This window comes from Pterocles gutturalis, unplaced genomic scaffold, assembly GCF_000699245.1.
Source record: "Pterocles gutturalis isolate BGI_N339 unplaced genomic scaffold, ASM69924v1 scaffold36726, whole genome shotgun sequence".
In the NCBI taxonomy this organism is placed as follows: domain Eukaryota; kingdom Metazoa; phylum Chordata; class Aves; order Pterocliformes; family Pteroclidae; genus Pterocles; species Pterocles gutturalis.
In genome coordinates this window covers 2,596-24,955 of record NW_010106676.1, presented here as the reverse complement: position 1 = coordinate 24,955, position 22,360 = coordinate 2,596, and the positions used below count along the sequence as shown (strand labels likewise).

General features: G+C 36.7%; 1 protein-coding gene across 2 annotated transcripts in view; it reads right to left on the bottom strand.

The window, feature by feature from the left end:
- WTAP (Wilms tumor 1 associated protein) overlaps nucleotides 1-21,776 on the bottom strand; it is a 24,096-nt gene extending 2,320 nt beyond the window's left edge. Inside the window, exons 1-6 of one of the 2 annotated variants that reach the window (XM_010087862.1) lie at nucleotides 21,743-21,776; nucleotides 21,603-21,658; nucleotides 14,519-14,577; nucleotides 12,606-12,733; nucleotides 5,830-6,008; nucleotides 851-1,005 (exon numbers count right to left, since the gene is read on the bottom strand). In XM_010087862.1, the coding sequence (XP_010086164.1) occupies nucleotides 851-1,005; nucleotides 5,830-6,008; nucleotides 12,606-12,733; nucleotides 14,519-14,577; nucleotides 21,603-21,658; nucleotides 21,743-21,772 (607 nt within the window). In that variant the 5' untranslated portion in view covers nucleotides 21,773-21,776. Of the gene's footprint in view, nucleotides 1-850; nucleotides 1,006-4,476; nucleotides 5,619-5,829; nucleotides 6,009-12,605; nucleotides 12,734-14,518; nucleotides 14,578-21,602; nucleotides 21,659-21,742 lie in introns of those variants that run through there. The other variant, XM_010087863.1, reaches the window with a different exon arrangement.
- Nucleotides 21,777-22,360: the final 584 nt, after the last annotated feature.

Here is a 22,360-nt window from a genome sequence, read left to right as displayed (position 1 = left end):
GGGAACACGACTCTATCCTTAAAACAGAGAGCATGTCAGACTTACATAATGCCAAATCAAGTCTATGCTAACTTACAGACTTCAGCTGTAAATCAACATATCCAGGTTTATGTTATGTCTAAACAGCTTATGTTCCAAGACTTATTGCAATAATCAGATAAGCTACTCTAACATTCTAACAAAGAAAACAGTGATCCTATGCAGAACTCTCAACTGAAGATTTTTAAATTTGCATTTTCCCCTCCATTTAAATTATGCAAGAGGTCATTTATAGGTCATTTCAATTTAGGTTTACAGTACTGTAAAATTTGGACTGTGAACACAATGAGATATTCTAGTTCATCTGAGTTACCTAAGCAAAAAAAATAAAAATATATTTTTCTTATTAGATATTGATAAAAAGTTGATTTTTTAAAAAATAATTTCAAAATGAGTCCATTAACAAGAAGCATCCTATTCTCAGCGCATGCTTAGCTTCATACAACATTAACTGCTTTCATCTTACCAATTCACCAATAATGCGTGCAGTCTAAACATTCCCTACTAAATAGCAAGACCTACAGTATGAAATCTGGCAATTTTAAATTCAAACGCTGCATTACTGGAGCTGCAAATCCCACCAGTCCACCAAAGTTATGTCTGTGGAGTGTGTGGGGTTTTTTTGTTTGTTTTGGTTTGGTGTTGTTTGTTTTTTCCAATTAAGGCTACCAGTAAAGACTTGTAATTGTCATATTTTACTCAATATTGCCCTTTCATTCTGGCAAAGATTGTTTAACTGCATGTGTATCATCAGGCAATTAAACTAGCAGAAGTGCAAGGCAACTTCCATTTTCTTAAAAAAATCCCTTACCATCCTGACTGCTTTTAAGTTCCTCACTATATTTCTTCTGTAAAGCCAACTCTGCCTCAAGCTGTGCAATACGTCCTTGGGACAGCTGCCTTCCAAGCTCTTGGTTCTCCTGGATAAGCATTCGACACTTCGCCATTAACTTTTTGCCTGTTTGGCTGCAAAGGAAAGAGCCATCTATCACAAAATGAATGTAAAACCTTTAGTAATTTTCCTCAGTCACAATTACAGACAAAAAGGAGATGCAATTTCTGCATGTTTCAATTCAAGGAACATCATGCCTCAACATAATTGTCATAGCAGAAAGTCTCCCTATAGTTACCACGTGCTGTTCCAATGCCAGTTGATCTTCTGTCGCTGTCCCATAAAGTGGAAGGCAAGTTTTATTACTGCAAATATGAATAAGCATATTGTTCTTTTTTTTATACCAACATCTGGATTATCAATACACACAATCTTGCATGTGCTAATTCTCAACTGAGTTAAATAACTGATTAAAGATGTGCTTTGTAATTCAGAAGATCAAGTACTACATAAAAATTACATGTGCAAAATGAATTTTAAACAAAAACCTTCTTCATTTATTGTGCCAGTAAAATTTAAGAATTAAATTTTCTGAAGAGAAGAATGTTGCTTGGGGAAAAATATTAAATCCCATGTTAATTTTTCATAGTGACATCCATTTTTTCTTTAAGAGGCTTAGACATTCTTTTAAATGCTCTCCAGGTACTAATTTTAAAAAATTAGATGCCTATTTTTCAACTCAATTTATATATCTGACAGTAACGTACACAGCCCATTTCATAACTTCTATGGTCAGCTTTCCCTAAGCACATCTTGCATGGTGAGGAGAAAGTAAAATGTAGTTACAAATTGGTAGGAAATTCAGGAAGGAGCATATTATTAATCCACTTCCTTTAGAATGACAGATTGCAGATCACTAGCAATGATCATTAGTATGTCCAGTTTCTGAAAGAAATGGGAAACAGGCAGGAAAAAAATATTTTGAACTGGCAAGATCTTCTTTACTAAATGGGTAACATCACACATCTTTAATCTTCATGATAAAAATTGTACTGTAAAGCATTATAGGAAGTAGTATGCAAATTAATATATAGGCAATACAGCTGACTTCATAAAAGAGAACAACTGAAGTCCTTTAAGACTCTTGGTCTGCCAAAGTCAGGATAGCAACCACAAACAGTTCTCCTTTCAGTAAACTCAGCAACATAATGAAGCTGGCCTCTTTTCTACAGAACTGTAAGCTCTGCCAAAAAAAAAAAAAAACAACCCAAACTTGAAAAGGTTTATTGTGAATTCAATCACAGGAGTTGCATTACTTTTCAAGACCAAGAAGGTAATTTAATTTTTCATTTGTTTGCTTTTAAACAAGTGACAAAGACTGAAAGAAATTTTGAGGATTAAAAAAGTAGAACAGGAAATTTCTGCTACAATGCACAGCCACGGTTCTCTCCTGCAACCAAAACACCCAACAAGAAAGAATTTAAAATAATAATTTCCTTATCAACTACCTTTTAAGCATTCAAGCCTTAGACAGCTTTTAAGTTCTGCCAACTCTGCCCCATTTAACATTTTCCGACTGACTCTCCCAAATCTTTCAGATGGCTGCTCCAGAAGAAATCTGGCTGTGTAAAGTCCTGGAAGCCTGAAACTCTGCTAAAGGCAGCAACCTGTTTTCTTTCTTGATGTGATGTCCAATGCCAGGTCCTTGATGTTTAAATTGTGCTGACCTAATACAGTCCAAGTCGCACAATTAAGATGCAAGTTCCTTAGAGATGTTCATTCTGTGTAAAGCAGGACCACTTTGGAGATAACCAATGTGACATATCCCAAAAGTTATTAGGCAGACATGCAGTGATTTTTAGCCATTTGCAAATTCCTGTTACTGTATTCATCATCACTACAAGTTGAAGAAGGTCACAGTGCTTAAGTCATTTAATTATTTTTTTTTCTCTTCACAGAACAGTATCAACTGTAGAATTAGCAAGTACCCGTTACCTTGGAATTGGGACAATTTTAGAATCCCATTAATTTCTTCATGTTAACTCCTGCCAAAATGGAAAATATTTATTACCTGTATAGAAATTTGCATAGTTACCTATAATGCTGTTTCTTCCCATAAATTTTTTTTCCAGATGTTCTGAACTAGTACAGCACCAAGTAGCCTCCCCTTGCAATTTACAAAAAAGACAACACATGCAAGAATTTAAAATCCAGTAACTATTAAAATAACTCCTACTAGCTGTAAAACTAAGTTTGGCATTGTTTTCACAAATCCTCTTGCACACACATGCAACAAAACCTGTAAGAATGTAAGTGGTTAAATTTCAAAAGACAAGTGTTTGTTGTACCAGGCTTACTGCAAATGACATTTCTACTAATGTTTAATCAAAGTCTATACTCCATGTTTAATGATGGCTGAAATGACTTAGCATAACCATTCCTTTGATCACATGCCCTTTTATTTCTCCCTCCAGACATCAGCACTGATTATGCTGTACACCCTCATCTCTGGTTAAGGCCCAGAACTAATACTGCTCAGGGCTGCAGTTAACATGTACCCTAAGAACACCAGTTAGGGATCTGACTAGGAACATCATCTCTTTCAAAAACTAGGTGAGGTGCCATGAAATAAGAGCATTTGCATACAAGGATGGACAATTAAAGCAATTAAAAGGGGGGAGGGAGGGGAGGCAGGATGCAAAGAGAATGAAAAATCCTATAAATATTTTACATGACTCACCATTTCTTTACTTTTCCAGAAATAAAAATCAATAAAATCTTAACCCAGTTAATGAAAACAGCCTCAATTATTTACCAGGAAGTACCTCCAATTTTCTGTATTCCAGATACTGCATATATGACTTATGCACATTCACACCACTGACTTAAAATTTTATGATGCATATGAGAGTATGGTGTAGCTACAGAAACAACATTTTCTTTTGATACTTTTGCTTGAAAGAAAGCAACGTTACTTGTCTCTCCTCAGTTGTACACAAACAATTAGAACATGGAGACTTAAGAAAAACAACCAATCTGTGCCTAAATGTATTAAATAATTTTTTGAACTTCAAGTTAAACAAGCAATCTGCACAGCATGCCTCTGGACATTATAGTGAGCTTTACAAATGGCTTGGTAACACATTAACAATTTATTAATCCAAGTCTTACCTCTGTTTTGATGCTAGATCATTAAAATCTTAATGCTATAGCAAAATCATTCCAGATGTATCAGTTAAAGAGATAAAGTTTTTCTGGAGGTTTTTCTTTTGCTGTTAAGTCATTACTCATGCAAAAAAAAAATAAACTGCGTAAGTACACTACTCTTTAATCCTGTATTAATCATCTGAAGCACAAACAGTTAAGATACTTTGGAGTTAAAAATATGTAATGCCATCTTAATAAGAGCTATCAAAACAGTTAGAATACATCACCTTCTGTGACAGCTGGATGTCGTTTTTTTAATTTTAAATTGGATTTTCTAAGATCAGACTGAGTCATAAAATGTTGCCCAAATGTTTTGAAAATCAAGACCTCAGATTACTAAATAGAACTCTGATCACTAAGGAAAAAAAAAAAAAAAAAACAACCCACACAAATGCTATACCAAATCTGCATTTCATTTGACACACCTCAGACATGCCACTCCCAAGTGTCCCAGATGGCTACTTTTACAAGTAACTTGGGACAACAGAACAGAGGCATCAGTAGAGTGGCAAAGGCTCCTTCACTGATTCCACCAAGGAAAATGCATGCATTTAAGGCTTTTTGTTTGTTTGTTAAAATACTGACTTTGTTTTCAGAGAACGAGACAATGCAGAAATAACAACCTGTTCAATTCTCGTTCATCCCAGGAGATTCACAGTACAACAGTATAACCAATAGTGTTCCTTAACTATATATTACAACTATTTCAAGGCACATTTTATATAGAAGTGCAATACAAAAAACTCAGGTGTACAAAGGAATAAAAACACCCAACACTGAAGACAGTTGCCATTGTGTGCCTTCTGTATCGAGCATTTGAAAAGAGTTCTTAGCGTAGAAGACGGAAAAATTCTCATTTCTGCATGAAAACATGCAGTGAAGTACTTATATCACAACCAGTTTTTCTTACACGTGCTAGTTGTGATCATATATATTGTTTCCAACAATTTTAAACCTGCAATTAGATAGAACGGACATTTTCATACAGTCCTAATTTTGAGGCGTCCATAGTATTACCAACCATTCAGAAAACAGTTCATTATTTATCAACATTGACTTAAGGCTCCGTCAAGTGCTAGAGAGCCCAAAGGCTAAACAGTCAAATGTGTACACTACCACTGTTGTGATATCAAAGAGCACTCTCATGGCTATTTAAAACTGGTTAGCAAGTAAACTCTTTAACGCAAAATTCACCTCATCGAGTTTTGACCCAGCAGTTCAGTGAACAAGCAGGAAGTCCACAGTCTTATTGGCAAAACTGACTTACAGTGTCTCTAAGTCACTAGGCTCAAGGTTAAGAGCGAAGCATATTCCACTTCTACATTTTACGGGAATTTTACATGTTCAATTCATGATTTATAATCTCTAGGTTCTCTCTCCTCCAAATTGTCTGTAGACACAGTGTGCCACAGACTTAAGACTTCTGTTTCTCCCTCTATTTTCTTCAAATAGAACAATTTTGCAAATGTCTACATGTTCTAGAAAAGATTTTTTTTCGAAGATGGCCATTTCTTCAGAATAGTCCGACGCCATCAGGCCTCTGAAGCAAAGGGGGAGAAAAAAGCTGAAACACAAGGTTCATCTGGTAAGTTTTACATTAAGCATTACAAGCTGGACAGTATAAGAATGTGGCTTTTGCCTCAAAACGTCTGAGTCTTGGTGTGGAAACGAGTACTTGGCTGTCCCACCATAGCATTCTCGTAGTGGGACTGTCAGGGAAGTCTTGACTGGGGAGTATTTGTTTTGTTTACCTATCAGGCGTAAATTTCCAGGCACTCAGTTCATTTTGGGCTTGTTCCAGTTTGTCTTTAGTCTGTTCCAGTTCACCTTTCATTTTTAGGAAAAACAAGTTGATGGCTGGGTCCACCATTGTTGATCGCAGTTGGGCAACACTGGGCTGCTGGACTTGCTTGAGGTACTGAATCTGATTCTGCATAAAATAAGAAAAAAGACTTATTGATAGAGCATTAAATAAAATTTTAAAATAATTTAGATACAAAGTTATTCCAAAGATACCAGCAAGGAAGCTTGCCTTCTTTCAACATTGTAACCTGAAAAAGGCAGGATAAAAATAACTTTTGCCCACCTGCGCCCTATCAATGTGCATATTCACCCAATCCCCTATCCCTGTGCTTCAAATTGTTTTCTACATGTCAGTTTACATTTGCCAAAGCAATGACTGGAGCATTAGAACACTCCCTTTCTTATCTGCCTCCACTCCTTTGGGGAAAGTGTCTATACAAAGCCTTATCTACTTAAAACAGATCACTAATTTCCATGTAACTTCAGTGAAAATTATTAAGGAACATTACAGCTAATAGTGACAAGTACTATTTTTAAGCAACTACTAAAAAGGTTTTTACAAACTTCTAAGGGTTTTTTGCAAATGTGATACTCACTTATGATGCAAGTTTGCATATCTATTTTTTAAACAAAATAATTTAGAAATATTAACATTAAACAGATTTTGGTTGGATTTTATTCTCTTGCAATAACCAAAACACAAAAGATTTACAATTTTATAATTTATAACTCAGACTTACAATACAGTCAAAATTTCCAGAGTAACTGAGAAGACTTCTTCTAAATATAGCACTTGCCGAAACTTTTAGTATTTACATAGGATTTACTTTCAAGAAGTTTCTTGTATTTTAATCACATCACAACCAACAAGCTTAAAATGTACTAAACAGTATGTGTTTAGAGTCCAACTAATCGCTAAAATCACACCAGCCTACAAAGAGAGCGTTCATTCTTAAGTCCAATTTATTATGTTTCCTGCATTACACATTTCTTCATCAGCAAGAGGTGAATAAAACTACACAAGATTAAAAAAAGAAACATCAATTAAAAATCAGGGGGTTGGCCTCCTGCTACACACACCATCTTGCAACTGGACTTGACAGCAACAGAGTTTCACTGACAAACAGTAAAAGGCATCACCAGCAAAATGGAGGGAGTCTCCCTCCAGACTTTGCTTTACTTGGGACAAGCAGCACAGTCAAAATCACTGTCAGTTTAACCATTTTTCCTGTATGTACAGTTACTCTGTTATGGGGTCTTCACACAGCAATGGTGAAGAGAAAGTATAATTACACACATTCTATTTACCTTAAAAATGTGCAGTAGGGACCTCAGTCACTTCTTGATTGAGGACAACATACATTTTAATTTATATATTGGTAAGTAGCAACAATTCTTGGATTTTATTTCAAATAAGTTATTTCAAAGGTATTGAAATAACTAATATTCCCATTGACTCCACACTAATTTGATATTATCAAAATAAAAATATTTAACTACTTAAAAAAATAGAAATAACTATTATACTTTAAGTTCTAAATAGACAAACTTTTGTGTCCAGAAAGAAATAAACAGAAAAGCACCGCATAAAAATATTTTACAGAAATAAAGAATTCAAGAATCCACCTACAAACACTACTTAGAAACAGGAAGTCCAAATTTAGATTACACCAACATTTCTTGGATGGGATTTTACCCCCATGGGTCCTTTGCCTCACTGAACACCCAACATGGTGTCACTGAATAAAGATCTACTGAATTTATTTTTACTGAGAGACCTTTTCTATCCACTCCACTTTCTGATGCTTGCACTACTGGAAGTATTTCAACAACTTGTCAATTCTTTGTGAGGATTCACAGCACTGGAGGGTGAAACAGCTAGTTTCTAGCCCTAGAAGGTAAAACAGAGTTTAAGAGATGTCTGCACACAAACAGTCACTCCAGTTGGCAATGTATTCCTGGAATATAATCATGCTACAGCATAGGTTCCCAACCTCTTTTTAGACAGGCATCACTGAGGAAAAAAAAGATCATGTTCCTTGTCTTACCTAGGCCCAGCTCCCTCCCTCTTCTACTGCCAGCCTAAGAACTGTAACAGACTCCTTGGGTCAGCAGCACAAAGAATTGCTGCCACCTGGTCCTCACTCATGCCAGAAACACACCAAAACACTCTAGAGGACCCAGCTGATTCTCTCAGATGTCAGTTATTTAAGTTTCATTTGGGTACCTCTAGCTCACACTCCTAGGCCAAGCAGAAAGCACTTGCATAGGCTCCGCAGAACATCTCAACTGTCACTCCTACAGCAGTAGTGTAGAAATAAGTTACTCAAGCTGAACAACCCTTGCTCATTCCCTCCCCAAACTCGGATAACTTACTCCTCCAGTTTTTCCACCTCAAATTTTCTCCATCTTTACACAAGTGCCCTCTCCAGTTGTAACTCCAGAGTTCTCACCTGTCAGGCTTTTCATTCACCCCACACCTAGTAAAGTCCCCCCAACATGACCCACTGTCAAAGCAAGCCCATACCCCTTAACCCTTCTGCCATTCATTTTCCTGCTTAGCCAGTTGAAGCCTCCTCCCATATTTGCTCCCTCTAACCACCCTCTGGTACATCTCTCTTCCTGTTGATATCCCAGGTGGTAAGTGTTGGGGAACAGAAGAGTCCGCCTGCAGTCAGGACCAGCTTCACACTAGAGCTGAATATACAGGAACAGTCCTGTCCAATGCCAGACCCCAGGCCATGCCCATTCTAACACCTGAAATGCCTACTGGCTGTTCATTTTCCCAAACATGAAAGCACACACTAGCTGTTATTTTTCAAAAGTCCACCAGATGGATGAACAGGGATGAATTTGCCCAAACGGAACAAAATCTTTGGTATCAGCTTTCTCCCTGCTCTAACCCAAGGCAAGAGAACACTGAAAGCAGTCTGTGTGTGGTTTTGTTTGGGTGGATTTTTTTTTTAATTAAGGCAACATTTTCAACCCCCTCTGCTTCTCACATGTTCTTGAAAACAGCTGAAACCTTTCAGCTGAAGTTGTCCAAAAATATCCATAAAGAACAGACCCTCTAGCATGAGGAATTAAATAAAACAGAACACAGGTGTTTAACAGAAAATGTAAGCAATCTAAATAAGTACAACTATATACCCTTCTCAGAAGGAAGGAGCAGGAGAGAAGAAACTGCATAATGAATAAGAGAAAAAACACAACAGAGGGCAACCTAAACCACAAGTAGGTTATTAAGAGTAATGGCTATCTAGGTACTACAGTCCAACTGTACCCAGAGGAAGGTCATTGTTATCTGTTCCAAAACCTACCGGAGTAGCAAATATTTCTAAATGCCTGTCTGCTATTGACCTACAGTAGCTGTGCAATAGCTTTGGAGGGGATTAAGGCCTTTCTCTGAAGTAGCAATAACTTCAACAGCACCTCTGCCAGAAAAAAAAGCTTTCTATAGAAACAGTAGCCAACCCCTTACCTGCACTTCCCTAACAGCACTAAACCTCTTCTACAAGGCTGTTCCTGCCAGGGGGAAGGTAACTCAAGGCTGCTGCCAACAACAGGGCACACGAGGTATTAAACAACTTAACTTCAATCTAGCCCTTCAATTAGCTACCCTCAACTATGCAGAGTAAGTTTGCAACACCAGTCAAAACTCTCTGTAAGAGAGCTCAAAAGAAACCCATATATTCTGCTGCTAGACTCAGAGCACAAAAGAGAATGGAGCTATGCACCCAACTACCATCTTGTTTCTTCAAAAAGAATACTGAAACAGAATCAGGACGGTGACTCTGCTACTCTGACATGCACACCTACACTTGCGAGACAATGACTGGTGACTTTTATAAGCTCAAGTAGGTTTTGTTGTGGTTTATCTTTTTAAAAGAAGTGTACAAATTAAAACAGCAACTAAGACAAAATCTATCACACCTTATTTTAAAGCAGAGCTAGCATATTTTAACTACTGAGGTGTTTAACACATCCATAACCACAACACTCACTGTGTCTTTCTCAACTACTAATTCATAAATCATTAATTTAACATGGCATGGAATTTAAGTTTCTATTCATTTAAATTTGAACGTGATCTGAACATGGTAAGTATAAAACAAGTATTGTTATGTTATGAACAACAAGTATTACACGGTAAATACTCATCTATAGTTTTCAAGAAACTTGACACCATAGATGCTCAGTCTAAGATGTAACAGGAAACATTAAAGAGTTACATATAAATAACTGTCACTGGTATATTTTACATGTAAATCTGGATTATAAAAAATAGTTAATGCTAAAAATATAAGTTATTTTATGGATTAAAAATTACACATCAAATAACTTATATGGTGAATAGTTTTTGTTCATTTATTAAATTATTTTGCAACCTATAACTTAGCTTTGCATCTCATCCAACATGATTTCTTTTGCTACTGTTACTTTACTGCAAAAAAACCCCTAACAATAAAAAGCCAAGTAGTCCTCCAGAGCTTCTTGAAACTACATGAACTTAAACTTGAAAACACTTTAAGGTGCTAATGTCTCCATTATAGCTTTCACTCCCCTTCTTCAAGGATGCATCTTCCTAACTCCATGCACTACAGATGAAATTACATCCTTGATGTTATTCATGTGTCAATATCTGGAAAAATATAAACCATTTGGATGTGTGTAGTTTTTGTTTCTTGTTGTTCCCACCCCCCATTTTTTTTTTTTGGAGTACACTGAAATTAATAAAAGCTCTTCAGAAGCTCTTCTAAACAGTCGTTCTGGAAAGTCTATGCATCGCAGCTACAAACATCTGTAACAAAGTGCAGCAAAAAATCCTACAGTCTCCATGATCTTGTCAAAATTCAGTCTTAAATACTTGCAATTTTTGTCTAACTCATTCTTCTAGAAATAAGGAGGAAGAAAGGTGAAAATAGTACACAAATCTGGTTTTGCTGAAAAACTTACTTTTTAGTATTTATTGCTTCAGCTATATGCTCAGAAGTTAAAAAAATAAAAAAAACAGCAAACCTCTTATTACTGCTGTTCCTCACAGGAGAATTTATCAGTAAAACTAACAAGGGAACCGGGATCAATACATAGTCTTCCTGCTAGGGAAGTGTTGCAGTGTAGTACCAGAACGGATCTTCATCAGCATCCTGGGCTGCATGAGGAGGAGTGCTGCCAACAGGTTGAGGGAGGTGATCCTTCCCCTCCACCCAGCACCGGGGAGACATCTGGAGTCTGTCTGGGTGCAGTTCTGGGCTCCCCAGTACAAGAGAGACATGGACATATTTAGGGTGAGGCCAATGAAGGGCCATAAAGATTAAGGGGTTGAAGCATCTGACTGCAAGCAGAGGCTGCAAGCACTAGGGCTGTTCAGCCTGGAGAAGAGAAGGCTTGGGGGATCTTATCAATGTGCATAAATACCTGTTGGGGGAGTAAAGAAGGTGGAGCCAGGCTCTTCTCAGTGGTGCCCACTGAAACCACTGAAGGCAATGAGCACAAATTGAAACACAGGAAATTCCACTTAAACATGAGAAAATGCTGTTTGCACTGATAGTGGTTGAACACTGGCACAGTTCACCCAGAGACATTTTGGAGTCTCCATTCTAAGAGATGCCTGAAACCCAGCTGTCTACAGTCCTTAGTAACCTGGACAAACTGACCCTTCTCTGAGCACGCAGGTTTGACTAGACAAACTGCAAGTTCCTTCCGACTTCAGTGATTCTGTGATTCACTTTTTGCCACTGCAAAGTAAGCTTTACCCCCTCTTCTCTTCATATTAGCACTTACTATGAAGTGAAGTCATCTTATGGTCTTAAGAGTAGCAAAAACAATGTGTACGGGTTAAGTGTCATGTCACTACCTGACAGCTCTGAAAAACTACAAGAAAAAAATAAATGAAGGCTAAAAGAAAATAACAGAGGAAAGCTACAACTAGCTATTTTGCACAGAACTTGCATTTCTCATAAGAGAAGCTCTTAGGAGTATATTACAGGAACAAGCAATAAGAAGGTTTTCACAATCTTCACTCAAGAACTGCCAAATTAAAGAAGCAGGTGAAAATCATGTTAAGAAGGTAATCCAAAAAAGATCAGGAGTCCAAAAGCAGTAAAAGATAGTTTCAAGAAACCAAAACTAAAGGCAGAAGAAAACAAAGTCAAAGAAAACTCAAAGAAATGAAGGAGAGAGAAACAGAAATAACAACAGAGGTATTCAGTACAAAGAACATTAGAAACCCCAAGAAGCAGATTTGCCAAATTCCAAAAGAACTCCCTCTGAAAAACTTTTTTCTTTCCCCTACCTAGCCAAACAGATGCAGAAGCTTACAAATACCTCATTATCCAAGGCCAACATAAACAGCAGCCTAAAATTTCCTAAATGAAACCCAGTGTGTTTCAACTTGTTCCCACACTCAATGACAGAAGTAATATTTTTGGTAAATATGCACAGTTGATAAACGCTAGAAAGTAAGCATGGCTCATGCAAGGCTCTGAAGCAAAAGTCCCTCCAAACACAACTGCTGCTGAAAAACAACGGAAATAAATATTAATAAAGCAAACTTTAAGAAGTGATCTTTACTAATTCAGTGAAAGTTTAAGTGTCCTGCCATTTCTCCAAGCACAGAAGATGTGATGCTATAGATACACGAAAAACATAGCACATGGGTACTGGCTCAAAAGCCGATATTCCTGTAACAGTCTGAAAACACTTATCCTCTCCAAATACTTACAGTACACTCTTGCATCTCCTGTTCCTTAGTTGCCAGCCTCATCACCAGAATATTTTCTCTTCGGGCAGACTCTTGCTGTTGCTGTTTCAGCTTCTCTTCAGATTCTCTCAATCCCGTCACATCATTAGCTAATACAAATAATGACAAACAAAAAGCACATTTTATATCATCCTTTCATGAACAGTTTTTAAAGAGAACTACAAGAACCTAAAAAACAAATTCATAAACAGCAAGAGTCATGACTATAATAAGCATGAGCATGACTATAATAAGCATAAATAAGAAAAAATAAAAAAAATCATTAAGTATTAGAAAATCTTGACAACAGTTGGTTTTAAATACATCGTTCTGATCCTTCCTTAAGACTTAAACTTTTTAAGATGTTTCCATGTTTAGATAGGAAGTAACTTTTAAATTGTTTGCTTAACCAGCTACTAGCACTATTTGCAGTCTGAAACTCCCCAAGTTGTAACTGTCCTGTTATCTATAAGAAACGTTGAGGCCAGGGTTGAGGAGGGGAGAAGTCTACACTCTGGCAAAAAACAATCTGCAGTCTGTAAAACAGTGCCATTTGTGGTCAATCCTCAAACTGGTCTCAACACTCTGTGAATAAACAGTAAGACATTTGAGAACTTCAGAAATGGCAATTCAGTCACAATTAGAATTCTTCTGATCCATGATCACTTACGAAAGTTCATATATGAAATATCAGAAGGCACACAGCACGTTTTCAAATTACTCACACACGAAAACAGGCAATCAGCTTGATACAAACAGTATGCATTCACTCTGCTACTTGTCATGTGTACAATGATGGAAAGTTGGAATTATTAAGATATTTACTTTTCCTAATTACTTGAGAATGATCAGCTGTAAATGTAAACTAAGTACATCACAAATTTCTTCAGGACAATTATTTCTGAATAATTCTTTGCAAATAATAATTCAATAATACTGATTACTACAGCCTGTATTAGAGTCTCCAAAATTGAGAAACTGGGAATGTTAAAACAACTTATTCATTTATCTATGTTAGGACATCTTGAGATTAGAATGAAATCAACTGCTTACATTTGCTATATACAAGTCTCTCCAAAACTTAAACACTATGGGGTGGTAGTAGAAGAGGAATGTAACAGCAGAGAAAAGAGAGAGGACATCTATTTGGACTGACAGAAAAACACCCTTCAAACTCAGTGGTACTAAGTCTTTTAAGTATTCAGACTGAAACGATGAGCAGAAAACAGGAAAAAGCTAATCTCTAGCAGTCAACACAATTTTTAAAAGTGACTTTGGACTGGCAGTTCAGTCACTTCCAGAACGTATCCAGCTTTTCCCTTTTGACAGTATGATATTTTTCCCATATTCTCTTTTGAAAGACTGCAGTACAGACCAGGTTGGAAGACCACCTAAGACTGACAAATAGTTAATTTGCCTAATCAAATTAAACATTACTGGGGGCTCATTTTAGACTTTTACCTCTCCAAACTATTCCCCGTCCCATGTGGCTTACAATCCTGTGAGATGACTGAAGACAGAAACATTCATGGAGTATTTTGGTACAGACTAACATTTCCTTTCTAATGGAAGAGCCATGAAAATACACCTATTTGTGGGGTTATGTTTTGAGACTTTTTCCCCTCCCTAGCAGTCTGGGTACAGATGGTCCTACCGATGCAAAAATAGACTTTTCAGATACTGCGTAAGATCTGCAAAGGAAAATAAGTAGCTGAGAAAGCGGGGAAAGGCTGAAAACTTACACTAGAAAAAAACAGGGACTTTTTTCGTCTGACAAATAACTTACATATAGATTATTATATCTATATTTCTAACAGTTTTAGACATTACTTGAACACTCTGCTTTATACAAACATTCAGGTAACTCATACCATTTTGAAACTTGGCTAACTTACAATTAAGGTCTGTGTACTTCCCCTCCAGAGCTTGCACGTATGCTTCATACTGTTTCCACCTGTTGCAGAAACAAAGAAAAAATAATTTTCTGAAGCTCAGTTTATCAAATCAAGGCATCTCATTCCTAAACTTCCAGAGTATACATTCATAACATAACCAGAAAATGTCAAGAGGGAATTAGGCAATTGCAGAGAATTTTTAAAAAGGGGCTTTTAAATCACAGAAATAGTGAAATCCACTTTGCATCTCAAAAGGATAAAAAGGTAGTGTGTGTTACAACTCTTAAAACTGACATCTTAATATCTTAATATTAAAACTTATTCTAATACTTTGGATAAACGCTGGGATCAAACACTTATTACCAGGTATCTGCGTAAAGTACCTAAGATACATCTTCTCAAAGCAGAACAACTCAAAATTCTATAACAGAAACCATAATACAAAGCACAACATTAAGTCTGTTACCAACTGAATAACAAGACAAGCAGAAGTGTATTATAATACACTAGAACTGGCAGTCTAGGTTAAGCAGTTATACCAGTTCATTCAAATCAAGACCATACTCTGATTATATTCATCAACCAAGAGCAAAACAGTTTAATAACTCTCTGAATGCATGTTATTTAAGTGATTCATCCACAGTCAGAAAACTCTCACATTTAAAAACAGCATTGCATTTGATACAAGCCACCAAATTGGTAGCAAATAAAAGTCTGCAGTAAAGCTTAACTGACATGCCTTACCAAAAAATTCACAGGATGGTGTTTTGGGGTTTTTGAAGATGTACTTTGCTCCTAAGGAGGCGTCTTCCTCATGATGGTGTAATTACATATTATGACACAAATTTATCTAATGGCTTACTACAGAAGGGGAACTTTTCTGTTTCCTCCTCCCTGACACCCCTTTTCTGCCAGACTCATCGCAACTGCTCTAACTCCCTAACATACAACACCATCTCAATCAAAACTAGAAAAACTAACTCCAGATCATTTTTGGCATTTACTGAATTCAAACAGCTCCTTAAAGGGTCTAAAAAGCATCAGATCTGTAACAGCAGGTGAGATCACATCACTGGGAAAAGCACAAGCACAAGACCTATTCCTTCTAGCAGCAACAAAATTCTGCATCTCTTCAACTGAACATGGAATCAGCATGAATTAACTCTCTTAAACTCTGTAGAAGCGAGCAGTTGTACTCCCACTTAACCCTTAAACTTATCTTTCTGCTCTAAAAAGAGCATTGTTAGAAACAAAACTTTCACCATTTGACCACTTGAAGTTCTAAGCTAGTTCATGAAATTTCAATCCCCCCAAAAGTAAAACTGAAACAGGATACTAAACAACAAACTCAGAAAGAAAGAACCTAATTTTTACATGAACTGATTACATGAAATAAGAGAGATGGTTTTCAAATACAGCTGCAGGATTGCTGGACTTCTAAGTTACATCTCCCAGCCTGAATACAGTAATTCTGTCAAAATCATGAGACCACCTGCTGATAACAGGAGCTATACAAAAAGTAAGAGCAATGAAGATCTGAAACACAAGTTAAGTAGACATGACAGACCCCTGGAAAAACAAACAAAGCCCCAAAACCAAACCACTTAGCCAGTGGTCACCAAGAACATCAGATACTTCAGTCACCTCTCAATAACTGCTAGTATTTAAGCAAGAATTGAATCCCTGGAAAGCGCAGAGTGCACTAAGCCATGTCATGGGTTTTTCAAATCATGCACCTGCCAACTCTTTTAAAACATGACTCTTCAGACATAGTGTTTTGTCAAAAACCTGGTGAAGACTGTTGCAGTTCACCTTCACCGCACTGACAGTCATAGAGAACGCTTCAACAATGAAGCCATCAGTTTTAAAACTTGAATTTATTCTATCACAGCAGCTTTACTTTCACACACATGCACTGTCTCAATTTTGCAACCACTACAGAAGACCTCCAAAACAATTTTCTCTTCTAGCAATTGAGCTCATTCTCACCCCACTTCAGGTAAACCAGAAAGCTAGCAACTAGAGAGGCAAAATTCAGAAGCAGGCTTATTTCATGCAATTAGAATTTTTTTTTAATAATTAAAATAGAAAATAAAATAGGATAAAAGCATCCCAAAAAAGGTGAAATAATGGAAGTTTAAGAACATTCACATTAATGAAGTAGGCCATTCTTATAAATAACTTTGTCTCAGGAAAATAAGCAAATATATTGGTAGGCCCATATTGAAAGGAGACCGATTCCTTTTCAATCAAACTTGCAGTCGTGATTATTCATCTGATGGGTATATATTTCCGTAATTATCTCAGTGAATCCTGAGGAATAACATCTCAAAATATTTACCAAATATATCAACAAGACAGTTTCTCAAGAACATTCATAAAACCAAGTTAAAGGAAGAAAAATATTTTCTTTATATACGTATTATCTGACTAGTTTTAGTTATTTTAAAAACAATCTTGTGATGGCCCTGATAATTTAGTTTTCACTTCAGTGTCTATTAACTGACTTAAGACTTTAAACACCTTTTGTAATTTCTAAGTTCTTAAGTCTCCTCTTGCAGTAACTTTTCTTGTTCATTGCCTTCAATAATGTATTTTCCTAAATACTGTCTTTCCAGCTTATTTCAGTCTGGTCATTTTCCCTTGTTTACAGTAGTAGCACTGATCATTAACAGAGGGAATTAAAGTGGGATTCTGATCTTTGAAAAGCTGAAATCAAAGTTGTAACTTCTGAAGTTACACAAGAGAAAATAGAAAGGAAAACAAGTAACTATGACAGAATAAAGTGCTTTAAAAAACCTAAAGATTACTATAATTGACAATATTTTTAGTGCTCCAAGGCTGTAGGTTACTAACTCTTGTTTATTCCTCCTGTTTATTACGTCTACACTGGTACAGAAGACAAAACAATACTACAATCAAAGCAGACAGGTGTAAAGCTCTGTATTTCTGTCTCAAACAACTACATGGATGGTGTTTGAGTCTAACACCATTCTCTAAATGAACAAACCTCACAGAAAATCTGTTTTCACCTGAACAATAAAAGGGCAGTATTTCCAGATGCACGACTTTGGTCTTACATTGTACAACTTAATGTCCATGCACAACAGTTTTGCTTCCATACTTCTTTCAAGAATATGGACTTCCAGCTTCTCACATGCAAGGCTGAGGTGAGCCTGCATTCGCATTACATGAACATGCTAAGTTTTCACACGGAGCTTGGAAGAGGTGGCAAGGACAGAAAGTTTGTGGAATGACATAATGATGCGTTCGCTCACTGATATAATCTCAGCCATGACAGCTGAAACTAGACAGCAGAAGTTGATGCTAATCTAGCAGTGGATGTATCACCTAGAAATCCCAGCTACCAGGTACAACTCCAGTACAGTCCAAGAGTTTAGAGCTACAAGTTAACAAAAAAAAACAAAACCTGCACAACACCCAGCATGATCTGAAGACTCCATTAGGCCCTGCTGCTATTAGGAAACGCTTAGAAAATGTCAACTCACAGATGTCACCACAAGCCACAGGTCTTCATTTCAGATCCAGTTAGAAAGTTTAATGCAAACTGTATCCAGAAGTGTTGTAATCCTCTGCATAAAAACATGCAACTTCCCCAGAAAACACCAGAACACATTATGAAAGTTTTCATATAAATAGCATTCCTAAAAATTACATGCCTCAAAATTTTTCCACCTAGCTCACTTTACAGGCTCTTCATGGAAAAGATTTTTGCCCCTAAACACATACTGAACTAAATACATACTAAAGTTCAGTAAAAAAAAAAAGTTCAAAAAAATCAGTAGTGATACAAACATTTTTCTCCCCACTGCTCCACCACCCCCAATTATGTCAGAATTGAAATTTCAAGATTGCTACTAGCACACCTCCAACTACAGGAGGAAAGCATTCCCCTCTGGGAAACTTTTTTGCCTTACTTGAAGACAATATATCCCTTCTACCAGGTTTCACCTACACATACTACCTACATTAGTTTAAATTGTTTTTAATATATGTGCGTAAAATCAGCACTTACAGTGATGTAAAAATCCAGTTTTCAGTTAAAATATTTAAGAATTTGCACATACTTGCAGAAGCTTCTTTAAATAAACCAGCAATTTATAGGACTTGCTGGCCAGACCTTAAGTCCCAAGAAAAGACATAGTTCTCCTCTTCACACACATAACCTAAGAGATGCAACAGTTTAAGCAAACGAGAGACTTGCTTTCTCCTCCTCGGTCCATATTGCCCCTTCTGGTACATTTATAGGGTACTCAGGCAGCTCATCAGTGAACTTGATTAGGAAAAACAAGGGGGCTAAAAGCCAGCTTTCTTCTCCAATCAGTTTCATTTCCATTCAATATGGGCTTCTTGATCTGCTTAGTAGTTCACATCCGTAACCTGATGGCTAAACAGTGACAATTTGAAGAACTTCACTGAAGTGCTACTTGGAAAAGCACAGAAGAACAGTGAGAGCTGTACAGAGAACTAAGAAGACAGTCCTGTGTCTGACTTACATTCAAGAGGTCACTTAACATCTCACAAGAACTGGAAGGTAATTGAGCAGCATTATGTAGGTTAGTTAATTCCGTTAATTCTCTAAAAATATTAAGCAGACTTTAAGACTCCAGGGATTCAAAATGCCTCCATAAATACTACTGTTTTCCTCAGAGCACACATTTTTTATGCTGAGTTTTGAGGTTTGCTTTTTCCAAGAATAAATGATAAGCACTTAGTGGGTAGCACACACAACACTGCACCTAAGCTGGTCCAAAAGTGACTGGCTACAAACCCATGTTGATAGAAGTTCAGCAACAGCACTGTTATTTCCTCAGAACTACTTGTGTAAATTGGGGTGCTTCAGCGTTTTACAGACTAGCCACTGGGCTAAACAATCAGGGCAATACTGATCAGATTTTTAGCTGTGATCTATAGAGTGCTTTCTTACAATGTTCCTGGCTCTTCTTTCTTCACTGAAGCTCCCATGCAGTCAAGCTAAGAAGCTACTACACTACAGGGAGGGGAAAGACCAAGGAGTCCACACCAACAAGTAATGAGGACAAGCAGAAAACCCCAAAAGGACAGACCGAAGGCTTCTTGTTGATCCTGCTCATGTTTAGTCAATCAGCTAAAATGAACAAACCTAAACAATGTACTTAATGGAAAAAGACAGTGAAATTGGGATTCATGGCACAGGAACTGACAAAAAATAATTTGTGTTTTCTATATATATATATTTTATCAGTGCAACTGTACAGTGATGAATACGTATTACCTAAAAGACTAAATGCAGATGACATATGCCCACATGTTAAAAACCACTTGCCTCACCAAAGCATGGGCCAAAAAAAAAAATGCATTCCAAATCTTAAGACAATACAGTAGCAGTCAACACGTACTTTTCTATGTCTGACAGTAGTAGAGATGCCTTTGATTAAAATACAATACGCATATCAGGGCATTATATTTCACTCCAACATACAAACGAATCCAGCAGTTAAGAGTAGTAACTGCTATTTTTACATGAAATCACACGTAAAGGTGAACTTACTATAAATCCATTAAATATACATCACATTCAAAGCAAAAACAGTGCTTGTAAGACTGCTGCAAACAAATAAAATGGATGTGGTCAAAATGGTATTTAAGCTTCCACTTCCGGTTATAATAGACAATTCTCCATAAATCAACCAAATACACTCTAACAGTAAAAGCTGCTTTGTCTACACTAAAAAAAGATTCAGTAGCAACACAGCTGTCATCAGCAAATTCCCTCTGTCTCTTCACTAACACAGTTTAGCTGCTGATGTACTTTACCTCCTTGAGTGTATTCCATCACACTCTCACTTGACTATATGCTGGAAATGGCAGCAACTCATCATTGCAAGTTACAGAAACTGATTACAGCTGGAAGCCTTTTATTATTTTCATACTATAAATCATAAAGCAAGTGGCACAGAATCTATGCTTTGATACTTTGACAGGAATTTTATAGCTGGAAGTAGTGGCATAGCTTTACAGACTTAGGAGTTCACTATTCCCAGGGATAATACTGGGTACAGAAGCTTTTATAAAAAGGTTCACAAAGTCTAAACCACTTAACATCGAAGTAGTATTTTTTTCCTACCATTTAAATGATCCTTTAATACCCAAAGTACTAGACACTTGAAAGAAGCCAGAAACCAGTTTTAAACATACAAAGCCAGGCTATGTTGACTCCCCTGGAAAGGATCGTCACCCCAGAAGTAGCTGGCAGGACAGTTTGCCCAGGAGAGGTAGTAGCTTATCATTTACATCAAGCATTGCACTTGTATCCTCATGTTTCTACACAGTCTAATCTCTGTTCTACCGAATAGCAATATTTAACATGCAAGACCCTAATAACACTAATAACTTACAGTATACAAAAAGCCAACAGCTACAGTTTACCAAAATGCACACCCAAACCACTCCACCAGACAAACAGATGACACACAGATGCCTAGTTTAGTTACGTCCTTGTTTACAAATCAGGACATTCAGGTCTATAGAAACAAGCGGCTTGGGTCAGTTTCTTTAAGCTGGTGGTCTGCGTGACAAGATTGCCTATTATTTTTCCGTGGTGACACTTAGCTTTCTAAAAGGTGAAAGAGATGGCACGACTATTCTTTATGCAAGTTGGAGGTGATGAAAAGTTCATTTTAACATTTTACTGTTAATATCTGAACATGCTGAGAAGACGACTGCCCAGACTAGGAAAACCTAAAACTTATTGTAGGAGTAAGGAGCTCACATTTTTCTGATGTTTAAAAATAACTTGGTATCTAGCAAGGAATGTAAGCAACCATATCTCCTAAAGTTACAAGAGAAGAAAACAAACTCCTACAAAATATTGTTCAGGATTTTGCCTCTTTGGAAAAAATTATTCCCCTCAAACTATATATAAAAATATGAGACAAGATGAGAATTTTACAAAAGAGATGTATCATGAAAAGAAAAAAATAGTTTTTCAGAACAAGGATGTTAAAAATAGCAGAAGAGGGAGGTCACACATCTTCCATTAAAAGTTCACAAAAATGTTAAGATGGAAAAAACTGCTTTTTACCTTAGGATGAGCTCGTCTCTAGGTAAAACCTTAAAATCTGCTTCACTAAGGCGAACCTATAGAGCAAAAGAAAAAAGCACAACTTACCAAGCTGTCATGATTACCTGGAAAGGGGAAGTCACAAATATTTTTAAACATACCTTCTTTGGGAGAGGCTCTTCATTCGTCATTGTGAACCCTGAAGGGGAAGGAAAAACAAGGAGCTTTATTTAGTAGTTACTAGCATACACGAAACACTGAACAAGTCAAACTTGCACTTCTAGCCTTAATTTTTTTTTTAATTTGTAATATTAGACTACTGAAACATTGGTTCCAAACAACACAGAGCCAGAATACAAAACAACACTATGACAAGTTTGCTGCTGTAATCTAGATACAAAGTCAACACATGCTTTTTTTTTCCCTAAAAGTTCACCAAAACTTTCTTTAGATGTCTAAAAAGCCTATCAGGAATCAATTCTTCCTATTTAACTAAGCAAAACCACCTTTGTCCACATTTGTTTAGATCAAAACTAACATTCCATGTGTGCCTACATCTATTTAACATTGTATTTTACGAGGCAGAGGATAATCAGAGTTCAAGGAAAGCAAGTTATACTACTTCAGTAACTCTTTGGAATAAAAGTAAATCATCTGTGAACATTACCCCTGATGTCTGAGTTATGCCAAAATAATACATTCTTCCAAGTAATTATTCTCTTACTTTTAAGGATTCTGGTAACAGCCAGTAGTAAGCAGTTGTTTTAAGACCCTTGTGA